Source organism: Sceloporus occidentalis, unplaced genomic scaffold (genome assembly GCF_023333645.1).
Source record: "Sceloporus occidentalis isolate IW3139 unplaced genomic scaffold, rSceOcc1.0.p SCAF_494, whole genome shotgun sequence".
NCBI classification, from domain to species: Eukaryota; Metazoa; Chordata; class Lepidosauria; order Squamata; family Phrynosomatidae; genus Sceloporus; species Sceloporus occidentalis.
Genome location: NW_028317474.1, coordinates 166,787 through 179,802, shown reverse-complemented (window position 1 = coordinate 179,802; position 13,016 = coordinate 166,787). Strand labels below are relative to the sequence as shown.

At 55.7% G+C, this 13,016-nt stretch overlaps 1 protein-coding gene across 1 annotated transcript; it reads left to right on the top strand.

Moving 5' to 3' along the window:
• The first annotated feature begins 7,881 nt into the window (after positions 1-7,881).
• LOC149271561 (transmembrane protein 256 homolog) lies at positions 7,882-12,240 on the top strand. The gene is made up of 5 exons (XM_089507334.1): positions 7,882-7,898; positions 8,109-8,191; positions 11,233-11,270; positions 11,709-11,789; positions 12,097-12,240. The coding sequence occupies exons 1-5, from the start codon at positions 7,882-7,884 to the stop codon at positions 12,238-12,240; spliced, it is 363 nt and encodes a 120-aa protein (XP_089363460.1).
• Positions 12,241-13,016: the final 776 nt, after the last annotated feature.

Genomic DNA, 13,016 nt, shown 5'->3' with positions numbered 1-13,016 from the left:
GAGCGGTGACATATTACCCCTACCCCCGGAGCGGTGACATATTACCCCTACCCCCGGAGCGGTGACATATTACCCCCTACCCCGGAGCGGTGACATATTACCCCTACCCCGGAGCGGTGACATATTACCCCTACCCCCGGAGCGGTGACATATTACCCCTACCCCCGCGGACTGGCACCGTACGCCCCGGGCGAGCTCCGTGACCGGCCTGTTAGTGTAATATGCCGCGGTGCAAATATTTACAGCTTAACCCTTCGCAGCCCGGGCCTGAGGGGTATTTCTGACACCGTGCTGGAATTTATCGGCCCCCCAGGCCTCCATCTTGGAGCCCCGCACCGTCTCCTCGCACGGGCCGACGGACGGGCAAAGCCTCCATCTGTGTTCCGCTCTCGCCCGCGGCTGTCTCGGTGGATGGCGGTTGTTGGGGGGGCCCTGTGCACACCCCCCGCGTGACACCTGACAATTCCCTTCCCGGGGACCGGGGCGCCGAGCGGGCCGTGCGCGGCGGGCCCCGGAGGTGGATGCGGCGGCGGGCTGTGCGCGGCGGGCCCCGGAGGTGGATGCGGCGGCGGGCTGTGCGGCGGGCCCCGGAGGTGGATGCGGCGGCGGGCTGTGCGGCGGGCCCCGGAGGTGGATGCGGCGGCGGGCTGTGCGCGGCGGGCCCCGGAGGTGGATGCGGTATATAATTGGGTTAGAATGGATTCTGTACGGGCCTGCAGCATCCCCCATCCCCCCGCACGGTCCGGCACGATGCTGCCGCTGTCTCTGGAGACGCTGCCTGCAGGTACGCGGATCCTACGGGGGCCACAGGGGCCACACGGACCCCCGTATATATCCTGTATGTGTCACCCGGACAGCGCGGGGGGGGGGGTCCTGCGCCACCCAAATATATTCCAGATAATACTGTCATCCTTCCGCCATTTAACCCCTCAGTGACAGCGCCGGGTATCTAATTGCCCCATCCAGGGCAACCGTGTGTACACTGCAGTACCAGCAATAAGGCACTGGAGGCCGGGGAGGGGGGGCAGCTGATATCACAATTGCCCCCATAAATCAAACGGCTTATGTAACCCCCCCCCCATGTTCACAAAGCAACAAATAACAAGGGGGTTAAACAATGAGACCCTTCATCCCCAGATGCCCCGTCTTCCTGCCCCCCCCCCCCATCTGATACCCCCCGAAAGCCCCAATCTGCAGGAAGCCCATTGGCGGAGGGTGATGTGAGCCCGGTATGCCCCCAGCCCCCCGCGATGGATACGGGATAACGGATGGGGCAGATGCAGAATCCCCCCGGAGCCGGCTCCTCACCTGCACGGGGACGGCGGCAGATCACGGGGAATCCAGTGGATCCAGGATCCCGCAGCCTCCGCACAAACAGCGCCGGGTCCCGTGGAAAACACGTCCCTGGGGTGGGAATCCCACGGTCCGGGCTCGCTGGCTGCCGCTGCCTCGGCTCTGATGGAAGGAGGGGGAGGGAGGGGGCAGGAGGCGGGGGGGCAGGAGGGGGAGCATGCAGATTGGCTGCAGGGGGAGGAATTTGGGGGGCGAGGAGGAGAAGGGAGTCTTTGTCAGGGCTGGGGAGCAGGGAAGCCCCATGCATCTGCCCCCTGCCACCCCGGACATGCAAGGAGGGGGGCAGATTGTGGGGTGATTGGGGCAGATTGTTATGGGGGATCATTAAGGGGTGAAGGGGATAATGGGGCAGATTGTGGGGTTGATGGATATGGAGGGCATATTCTAGAGGGGGTCACAACAGATTATGGGGCAGATCATGGGATGAAGGGTACGATGGGGCAGATTGTGGGGTGATGGGGCAGATTGTGGGGTGATGGGTACGATGGGGCAGATTGTGGGGTGATGTACGATGGGGCAGATTGTGGGGTGATGGGGCAGATTGTGGGGTGATGGTACGATGGGGCAGATTGTGGGGTGATGGTACGATAGGGCAGATTGTGGGGTTGATGGGGTTACGATAGGGCAGATTGTGGGGTGATGGTACGATGGGCAGATTGTGGGGTGATGGGGCAGATTGTGGGGTGATGGGGCAGATTGTGGGGTGATGGTACGATGGGGCAGATTGTGGGGTGATGGGGCAGATTGTGGGGTGATGGTACGATAGGGCAGATTGTGGGGTGATGGTACGATGGGGCAGATTGTGGGGTGATGGTACGATAGGGCAGATTGTGGGGTGATGGTACGATAGGGCAGATTGTGGGGTGATGGTACGATGGGGCAGATTGTGGGGTGATGGTACGATAGGGCAGATTGTGGGGTGATGGTACGATGGGGCAGATTGTGGGGTGATTGGGGCAGATTGTGGGGGTGATGGTACGATAGGGCAGATTGTGGGGGTGATGGGTACGATAGGGCAGATTGTGGGGTGATGGTATGATGGGGCAGATTGTGGGGGTGATGGGGCAGATTGTGGGGTGATGGTACGATGGGGCAGATTGTGGGGTGATGGGGCAGATTGTGGGGTGATGGTACGATGGGGCAGATTGTGGGGTGATGGGTACGATAGGGCAGATTGTGGGGTGATGGGTACGATAGGGCAGATTGTGGTGGTGATGGGGGCAGATTGTGGGTGATGGTACGATGGGGCAGATTGTGGGGTGATGGTACGATAGGGCAGATTGTGGGGTGATGGGTACGATAGGGCAGATTGTGGGGTGATGGTACGATGGGCAGATTGTGGGGTGATGGGGCAGATTGTGGGGTGATGGTACGATGGGGCAGATTGTGGGGTGATGGGGGCAGATTGTGGGGTGATGGTACGATAGGGCAGATTGTGGGGTGATGGTACGATGGGGGCAGATTGTGGGGTGATGGTACGATAGGGCAGATTGTGGGGGTGATGGTACGATAGGGCAGATTGTGGGGTGATGGTACGATGGGGCAGATTGTGGGGTGATGGGGCAGATTGTGGGGTGATGGGTACGATAGGGCAGATTGTGGGGTGATGGTACGATGGGGCAGATTGTGGGGGTGATGGTATGATAGGGCAGATTGTGGGGTGATGGTACGATGGGGCAGATTGTGGGGTGATGGGGCAGATTGTGGGGTGATGGTACGATAGGCAGATTGTGGGGGTGATGGTACGATAGGGCAGATTGTGGGGTGATGGTACGATGGGGCAGATTGTGGGGTGATGGTACGATAGGGCAGATTGTGGGGTGATGGGTACGATAGGGGCAGATTGTGGGGTGATGGTACGATGGGGCAGATTGTGGGGTGATGGTACGATAGGGCAGATTGTGGGGTGATGGGTACGATAGGGCAGATTGTGGGGTGATGGTACGATAGGGCAGATTGTGGGGTGATGGGTACGATAGGGCAGATTGTGGGGTGATGGTACGATGGGGCAGATTGTGGGGTGATGGGGCAGATTGTGGGGTGATGGTACGATGGGGCAGATTGTGGGGGTGATGGGGCAGGATTGTGGGGTGATGGTACGATAGGGGCAGATTGTGGGGGTGATGGTACGATAGGGCAGATTGTTGGGGGTGATGGTAAGATGGGGCAGATTGTGGGGTGATGGGGCAGATTGTGGGGGTGATGGTACGATAGGGCAGATTGTGGGGTGATGGTACGATAGGGCAGATTGTGGGGTGATGGGTACGATAGGGCAGATTGTGGGGTGATGGTACGATGGGGCAGATTGTGGGGTGATGGGGCAGATTGTGGGGTGATGGTACGATGGGGCAGATTGTGGGGGTGATGGGGCAGATTGTGGGGTGATGGTACGATGGGGCAGATTGTGGGGTGATGGGGCAGATTGTGGGGTGATGGTACGATGGGGCAGATTGTGGGGTGATGGGGCAGATTGTGGGGTGATGGTACGATGGGGCAGATTGTGGGGGTGATGGTACGATGGGGCAGATTGTGGGGGTGATGGTACGATAGGGCAGACTGGGGTAGTTAATAGGTTGGTGGAGTGATGCATATAACGGGGCAGTTTATGTGGTGGGTGTTATGGGGTATTTAGTAGGGTGAAACAGCCTCACATGCCCCTTTCCCTGTGGGTATCACTCAAATGCCCTGGCAGGACCCGATCAGAATGAGGATTTTATCATCATGCGCAGGTTACTGGGTATAATGGAGGGAGCTGCCGGCATCTCCTCTGCCGGTCGGCGGACTGCTGCTGGTTAGTAACCTTCTTCCCCATCCCGGGAACAAGCCTAACCAATCCCAAATACCCCGCTTTACGACACTCCACCAGTGTGCATGCGCAGCGGCTGCAGCAAAGCCAGCCAGCATATCGATCAGGACTGTGTCGAATCGGGGCACTTGGTAGGTATGATATCCGAATGCTGGTAGGAATGGACTAGCCCAGGGTTGCCAGATGTATGAGATGTGAGCTCTGGGGTAGAATGTTTCTACCCCCCACGGCCCAGGGGCCACATCATGCATCACGTGAGGCCAGCGTGTTCGGGTGACTGGGAGTGTGTTCGGGGGTAACGCACTCGATATACTCTGTGAGTCACGAAGACTGCATAGAAACCCCAGAAAGGATCCAGCCGGGGTGTAAGTGCAGGCTGCTCTGCCTGTTGCTCTAGCCCGCGTGGCACCGCCGCCCCCCTGGTGGCCGTATGTGGGTTTGTGGGTAAAATACACAAAAAATGATTCCCGTAAGCGCCCCAGACCGCCGGGACGCTTCAGGGGTTAAACCCGGGACCTCTGTGTTGGGAGTGTGGCAAGAGACGGGGAGGGGCAGCCCCAGAGGTGGGATTCAGGCCTACCTGCCCTCCGGAGCCGGTCAGGGGCCGATCAGGGGATGTCCCCATCAGGCCCATGCGGGACAGTGTCAGAAAAGCAGGACTGTTGGGAGGTATGGGCCACGTCCAAGGGCCACTAATACGACGTATCCATACCATTCTGTCTGATAGAATACGCCGTTCCCTGATCGCCCGGATTATTTAAGGGGAGCTGGTTATTTATATAGCGCCAGCAGATGCTGTAGCGCAGTCACAGGGCTGTTTGTGGGTGGTGAGGGGGTAGTTAATATGGTTTATTGGGGTGTCAGGGGTAGCAGAGCTGTTTGTGGGTGGTGAGGGGGTAGTTAATATGGTTTATTGGGGTGTCAGGGGTAGCAGAGCTGTTTGTGGGTGGGTGAGGGGTAGTTAATATGGTTTATTGGGGGTGTCAGGGGTAGCAGAGCTGTTTGTGGGTGGTGAGGGTAGTTAATATGGTTTATTGGGGTGTCAGGGGTAGCAGAGCTGTTTGTGGGTGGTGAGGGGTAGTTAATATGGTTTATTGGGGGTGTCAGGGGTAGCAGAGCTGTTTGTGGGTGGTGAGGGGTAGTTAATATGGTTTATTGGGGTGTCGGGGCAGCAGAGCTGTTTGTGGTGGTGAGGGGTAGTTAATATGGTTTATTGGGGTGTCAGGGGGTAGCAGAGCTGTTTGTGGGTGGTGAGGGTAGTTAATATGGTTTATTGGGGTGTCAGGGGTAGCAGAGCTGTTTGTGGGTGGTGAGGGGTAGTTAATATGGTTTATTGGGGTGTCGGGGCAGCAGAGCTGTTTGTGGGTGGTGAGGGGTAGTTAATATGGTTTATTGGGGTGTCAGGGTAGCAGAGCTGCTTGTGGGTGGTGAGGGGGTAGTTAATATGGTTTATTGGGGTGTCAGGGGTAGAAGAGCTGTTTGTGGGTGGTGAGGGGTAGTTAATATGGTTTATTGGGGGTGTCAGGGGTAGCAGAGCTGTTTGTGGGTTGGTGAGGGGTAGTTAATATGGTTTATTGGGGTGTCAGGGGTAGCAGAGCTGCTTGTGGGTGGTGAGGGGTAGTTAATATGGTTTATTGGGGTGTCAGGGGTAGCAGAGCTTTTGTGGGTGGTGAGGGTAGTTAATATGGTTTATTGGGGGTGTCAGGGGTAGCAGAGCTGTTTGTGTGGGTGGTGAGGGGTAGTTAATATGGTTTATTGGGGTGTCAGGGGTAGCAGAGCTGTTTGTGGGTGGTGAGGGGTAGTTAATATGGTTTATTGGGGTGTCGGGGCAGCAGAGCTGTTTGTGGGTGGTGAGGGGTAGTTAATATGGTTTATTGGGGTGTCAGGGGTAGCAGAGCTGTTTTGTGGGTGGGTGAGGGGGTAGTTAATATGGTTTATTGGGGTGTCAGGGGGTAGCAGAGCTGTTTGTGGGTGGTGAGGGTAGTTAATATGGTTTATTGGGGTGTCAGGGGTAGCAGAGCTGTTTGTGGGTGGTGAGGGGTAGTTAATATGGTTTATTGGGGTGTCAGGGGTAGCAGAGCTGTTTTGTGGGTGGTGAGGGGTAGTTAATATGGTTTATTGGGGTGTCGGGGCAGCAGAGCTGTTTGTGGGTGGTGAGGGGTAGTTAATATGGTTTATTGGGGTGTCAGGGGTAGCAGAGCTGTTTGTGGGTGGTGAGGGTAGTTAATATGGTTTATTGGGGTGTCAGGGGTAGCAGAGCTGTTTGTGGGTGGTGAGGGGTAGTTAATATGGTTTATTGGGGTGTCAGGGGTAGCAGAGCTGTTTGTGGGTGGTGAGGGGTAGTTAATATGGTTTATTGGGGGTGTCGGGGCAGCAGAGCTGTTTGTGGGTGGTGAGGGGGTAGTTAATATGGGTTTATTGGGGGTGTCAGGGGTAGCAGAGCTGCTTGTGGGTGGTGAGGGGTAGTTAATATGGTTTATTGGGGTGTCAGGGGTAGAAAGAGCTGTTTGTGGGTGGTGAGGGGTAGTTAATATGGTTTATTGGGGTGTCAGGGGTAGCAGAGCTGTTGTGGGTGGTGAGGGGTAGTTAATATGGTTTATTGGGGTGTCAGGGGTAGCAGAGCTGCTTGTGGGTGGTGAGGGGGTAGTTAATATGGTTTATTGGGGTGTCAGGGGTAGCAGAGCTGTTTGTGGGTGGTGAGGGGTAGTTAATATGGTTTATTGGGGTGTCAGGGGTAGCAGAGCTGTTTGTGGGTGGTGAGGGGTAGTTAATATGGTTTATTGGGGGTGTCAGGGGTAGCAGAGCTGTTTGTGGGTTGGTGAGGGGTAGTTAATATGGTTTATTGGGGTGTCGGGGCAGCAGAGCTGTTTGTGGGTGGTGAGGGGTAGTTAATATGGTTTATTGGGGTGTCAGGGGTAGCAGAGCTGTTTGTGGGTGGTGAGGGGTAGTTAATATGGTTTATTGGGGTGTCAGGGGTAGCAGAGCTGTTTGTGGGTGGTGAGGGGTAGTTAATATGGTTTATTGGGGTGTCAGGGGTAGCAGAGCTGTTTGTGGGTGGTGAGGGGTAGTTAATATGGTTTATTGGGGTGTCAGGGGTAGCAGAGCTGTTTGTGGGTGGTGAGGGGTAGTTAATATGGTTTATTGGGGTGTCGGGGGCAGCAGAGCTGTTTGTGGGTGGTGAGGGGTAGTTAATATGGTTTATTGGGTGTCAGGGGTAGCAGAGCTGTTTGTGGGTGGTGAGGGGTAGTTAATATGGTTTATTGGGGTGTCAGGGGTAGAAAAGCTGTTTGTGGGTGGGTGAGGGGTAGTTAATATGGTTATTGGGGTGTCAGGGGTAGCAGAGCTGTTTGTGGGTGGTGAGGGGTAGTTAATATGGTTTATTGGGGTGTCAGGGGTAGAAGAGCTGTTTGTGGGGTGGGGTGAGGGGTAGTTAATATGGTTTATTGGGGTGTCAGGGGTAGAAAGAGCTGTTTGTGGGTGGTGAGGGTAGTTAATATGGTTTATTGGGGTGTCAGGGGTAGATTTATTCACAATACACGCCAGTTTCGTTTGGATTTTACACAAAGAATTGCCCATAAGAAAAATGGCGGGGATAGCATGTCGCAGTTCACCCTGTCGTTGACATAGCTGTTGTCGTGGTAACTGGTGACGCAAAAAAGAAGGGCTGCGCTATTGGTTAATTCTGAGACATTTTGGTTGTTAGTTAAACTGGAACGCCGGGGATGACGTCATTTCCCCAGTAACGTTAGCGATTGGCGTCCTCATTAGTGCAAAACACTAGAGTCTAAACCAAAAACCCCCTCGTTCGGAGGGTCCTGCCATATTTCGGATGGGCAAAGCTCATCCTGCGCCGAGATTTGATTGGATTATGCTTTTGCGCTTAGCTCTCTAAGGACAATGACCGTTAAGCGCTGTGATTGATTTAAACGCACAAACTATATCCGGAAAGATGGCGGTGTCCAGGCTGTGGGGGAGGGTTGGGGGCAGTGTCAGGATCCCTGGCAGTGGCAGCTGGAGCCTATGGGCCCCACGGTGAGGAAGGCCTGTTGTCTGTATATGTATATCCTTCAGTACACCCAGTATATACAGCGCTGTTATAAATGACAAGGGGGGTAAAGTCCCAGTACACCCAGTATATACAGTGCTGTGATATATGGCAAGGGGGGGTATAGTCCCAGTACACCCAGTATATACAGTGCTGTGATACATGGCAAGGGGGGGTATAGTCCCAGTACACCCAGTATATACAGTGCTGTGATATATGGCAAGGGGGGTATAGTCCCCAGTATATACAGTGCTGTGATAATATGGCAAGGGTTGGTATAAAAAACTCTGGTTCATTCACTTATTTCCCGTCTTGATTACTGCCGCACTCTTCTGGCTGGCGCTCCACTGTCTCTACTCTCCTCTCTACAGTCTGTCTTAAAAACCGCTGCTAGGCTTATCGTCCTCGCACGTCGCTCCTCTTCTGCTTCCCCCCTCTTTGATTCTCCACCGGCTCCCAATTACCCTCTAGAATTACATTTTAAAATCCTGGTACTGACATATAAGGCCCCCCCTCCATAACACCACCAGCTCCCCCCCTCCATAACACTGCTCCCCCCCTCCATAACACTGCTCCCGCCCCTCCATAACACTGCTCCCCCCCTCCATAACACTGCTCCCCCCCTCATAACACTGCTCCCCCCCCTCCATAACACTGCTCCCCCCCCTCCATAACACTGCTCCCCCCCTCCATAACACTGCTCCCCCCTCCATAACACTGCTCCCCCCCCTCCATAACACTGCTTCCCCCCCCTCCATGAACACTGCTCCCCCCTCCATAACATGCTCCCCCATAACACTGCTCCCCCCCTCCATAACACTGCTCCCCCCCCTCCATAACACTGCTCCCCCCCCTCCCATAACACTGCTCCCCCCCCTCCATAACACTGCTCCCCCCCCCTCCATAAACACTGCTCCCCCCCCTCCATAACACTGCTCCCCCCCCCCTCCATAACACTGCTCCCCCCCCTCCATAACACTGCTCCCCCCCTCCATAACACTGCTCCCCCCCTCCATAACACTGCTTCCCCCCCCCTCCATAACACTGCTCCCCCCCCCTCCATAACACTGCTCCCCCCCTCCATAACACTGCTCCCCCCCCTCCATAACCACTGCTCCCCCCTCCATAACACTGCTCCCCCCTCCATAACACTGCTCCCCCCTCCATAACACTGCTCCCCCCCTCTATAACACTGCCCCCCCCTCCATAACACTGCTCCCCCCCTCCATAACACTGCTCCCCCCCCCCTCCATAACACTGCTCCCCCCCCCTCCATAACACTGCTCCCCCCCCCTCCATAACACTGCTCCCCCCCTCCATAACACTGCTCCCCCCCCCTCCATAACACTGCTCTCCCCCCTCCATAACACTGCTCCCACCCCCCCCTCCATAACACTGCTCCCCCCCCTCCATAACACTGCTCCCCCCCTCCATAACACTGCTCCCCCCCTCCATAACACTGCTCCCCCCCCTCCATAACACTGCCCCCCCCCTCCATAACACTGCTCCCCCCCTCCATAACACTGCTCCCCCCCCTCCATAACACTGCTCCCCCCCCCTCCATAACACTGCTCCCCCCCCTCCATAACACTGCCCCCCCCCTCCATAACACTGCTCCCCCCCCCCCCTCCATAAACACTGCTCCCCCCCCCTCCATAACACTGCTCCCCCCCCTCCATAACACTGCTCCCCCCCCCCTCCATAACACTGCTCCCCCCCCTCCATAACACTGCTCCCCCCCCTCCATAACACTGCTCCCCCCCCTCCATAACACTGCTCCCCCCCCCCTCCATAAACACTGCTCCCCCCCTCCATAACACTGCTCCCCCCCTCCATAACACTGCTCCCCCCCCCTCCATAACACTGCGCCCCCCCCTCCATAACACTGCGCCCCCCCTCCATAACACTGCTCCCCCCCCTCCATAACACTGCTCCCCCCCCTCCATAACACTGCTCCCCCCCCTCCATAACACTGCTCCCCCCCCTCCATAACACTGCTCCCCCCCCTCCAAAACACTGCTCCCCCCCCCCCTCCAAAACACTGCTCCCCCCCCCTCCATAACACTGCCCCCCCCTCCATAACACTGCTGCTCCCCCCCCCTCCATAACACTGCTGCTCCCCCCCCCCTCCATAACACTGCTCCCCCCCCTCCATAACACTGCTTCCCCCCCCTCCATAACACTGCTTCCCCCCCCTCCATAACACTGCTCCCCCCCCCTCCATAACACTGCTCCCCCCCCCCTCCATAACACTGCTCCCCCCCTCCATAACACTGAACCACCAAAACACTGCCCCCCATACCTCTCACGCGTCACTGATACCCCCCCCACACTACCTCTCACCCGTCACTTGATACCCCCCCACACTACCTCTCACCCGTCACTGATACCCCCCACACTACCTCTCACCCGTCACTGATACCCCCCACACTACCTCTCACCCGTCACTGATACCCCCCCACACTACCTCTCACGCGTCACTGATACCCCCCCACACTACCTCTCACCCGTCACTGATACCCCCCCACACTACCTCTCACCCGTCACTGATACCCCCCACACTACCTCTCACCCGTCACTGATACCCCCCACACTACCTCTCACCCATCTCTATGCCTTATGTTTGTCACCCCATTCCCTCTAGATTGTAAGCTTGCGAGCCGAGTCTCTCCGCCGAATGTATCGGTTTGTCTCAGTTTAATTCTGGCCTCCTCAGACCCCTTGAATTTATGGATTGTGTAAAGTGCTGCGTAAACTCTTGGCGCCATATAAATAAAAGATAATAATATAATAATAATAATAATAATACGGTCCCAGGACACCCCGTATATACAGCGCTGTGATATATATATGGCAGGGGGTGGGGGGATAGTCCCAGGACACCCCGTATATACAGCGCTGTGATATATATATGGCAGGGGGTGGGGGGGATAGTCCCAGGACACCCGGAATCTGTAGGCTCCCTGTTCCTGGCTGAGAGTTGTAGGAGTTTCTCTGTATTCATTCTGCTTTTCTCTGCTTCTTGCAGGATTCCGACACAGCGATCGCAGTGAATATCAGAGAGAGGTGATTGGATGAAGGGGTTAATGTATACGCCCTGCACACCCCTCCATCATGACACTACAGACAAGGAGAGGATATAGAGGGGAGGAATAAACGTTTGCCTAATGTTCCGATGTCTTCGGAGGAAAAGTTACAACTGGAGGCTCAGACGGAATAGGAGGAAGTTTAACTTTACTGAGAGGGTGGTAGATAAGTGGAACAGCCTCCCAGCAGATAGATATTAATATCATGATAGTTACAGATACAGAAGTCGGCAGTCTCGTGGGCTTGCAGTCTAATCTGTATGTTTGGAAATTTTGAATTTAGAACAGTAAGAGGTCCTGCTGCAGTCTGTCATTAGTGATGTCATATGATGATGTCATCTCCAGGGCATAATGGCGGGCATAAGTAGTTTGTGCTTTCTGTGTTTCCACGCCCTGACTTCTCTCTCTCTTTTACCAGCTCTTTGCGACATCAAATCAGTATCACTTCCTGCACAGCCTGGCGTTACTGGCCGTCCCTCACTGCAGGCGCCCCCTGTTGGTACGTAACTAAAGGAACAAGGGCAGCCTGCCCCTCCCCCCTGTGGGGTGACGCTGGGAGTCTGCCCCTCCCCCTACTCGGAGCTGGGAGTCTGCCCCTCCCCCTGTGGGGTGACACAGGGAGCTGGGAGTCTGCCCCTCCCCTGTGGGGTGACACGGGGAGCCGGGAGTCTGCCCCTCCCCCCTGCGGGGTGACGCGGGGAGCTGGGAGTCTGCCCCTCCCCCTGCGGGGTGACGCGGGGAGCTGGGAGTCTGCCCCCTGCTGGCTGTGAAGCCGTGTGACGCGCTCTCTCCTTTGTTCTGTTTAGGCCGGCTCTCTCCTGACGTCAGGGATGGTTCTGTTTTGTGGGACGTTTTATTATCAGGCGATGACCGGGGATCCGACGCTCAGCAGAGCCGCTCCTTACGGCGGCACCCTGCTCATCCTGGGCTGGGCTGCGATGGCTCTGTGACCCTGCGTGCTTATAACGCATTCCTGTGTACGCTGCTGTGCCATGCCCGGACCCCCCAACCCCCCCAGGCCGGGATCCCTTCCTACCTTATATAAAAAAACCTAACAGGAGGGCAGAAGCGGAATGAAATCTGCCCCCCGGCGACCAATCGCATTCCTGTCTGTCCAAGCGAGAGTTTAATTGAATTGTAAATAAAAATACATTTGCAGAAAATACGGCGCGGGTTTCATAAAGGAGCTTACATGCATTCAATGTGATGGCATTAACTATACATAATACAGGGCACCTCACTGATTTATACATTTATCTATACATTATACAGGGGCCGGTCACTGATTTATCTATACATTATACAGGGGGCCGGTCACTGATTTATCTATACATAATACAGGGCACCTCACTGATTTATACATTTATATATTATACAGGGGGCTGGTCACTGATTTATCTATACATTATACAGGGGCCAGTCACTGATTTATCTATACATTATACAGGGGGCCGGTCCGCTGATTTATCTATACATTATACAGGGGCCGGTCACTGATTTATCTATACATTATACAGGGGGCCGGTCACTGATTTATCTATACATTATACAGGGGCCGGCTGGGGAGAGCGCGGCGGCTGCAGTTTAATAGAGAGCGCAGGATGGTTCTGGGGAAACTCTGCCCTCTCCCCTTCTCCTTCTGTGGTTCTCTCCGCCGTCCTTGCACTCCTCCCTTCGTCTTCTCTCCCCCCTCAAGCCTTTTCTGAATTTCGGGCGGGCGGTTGAG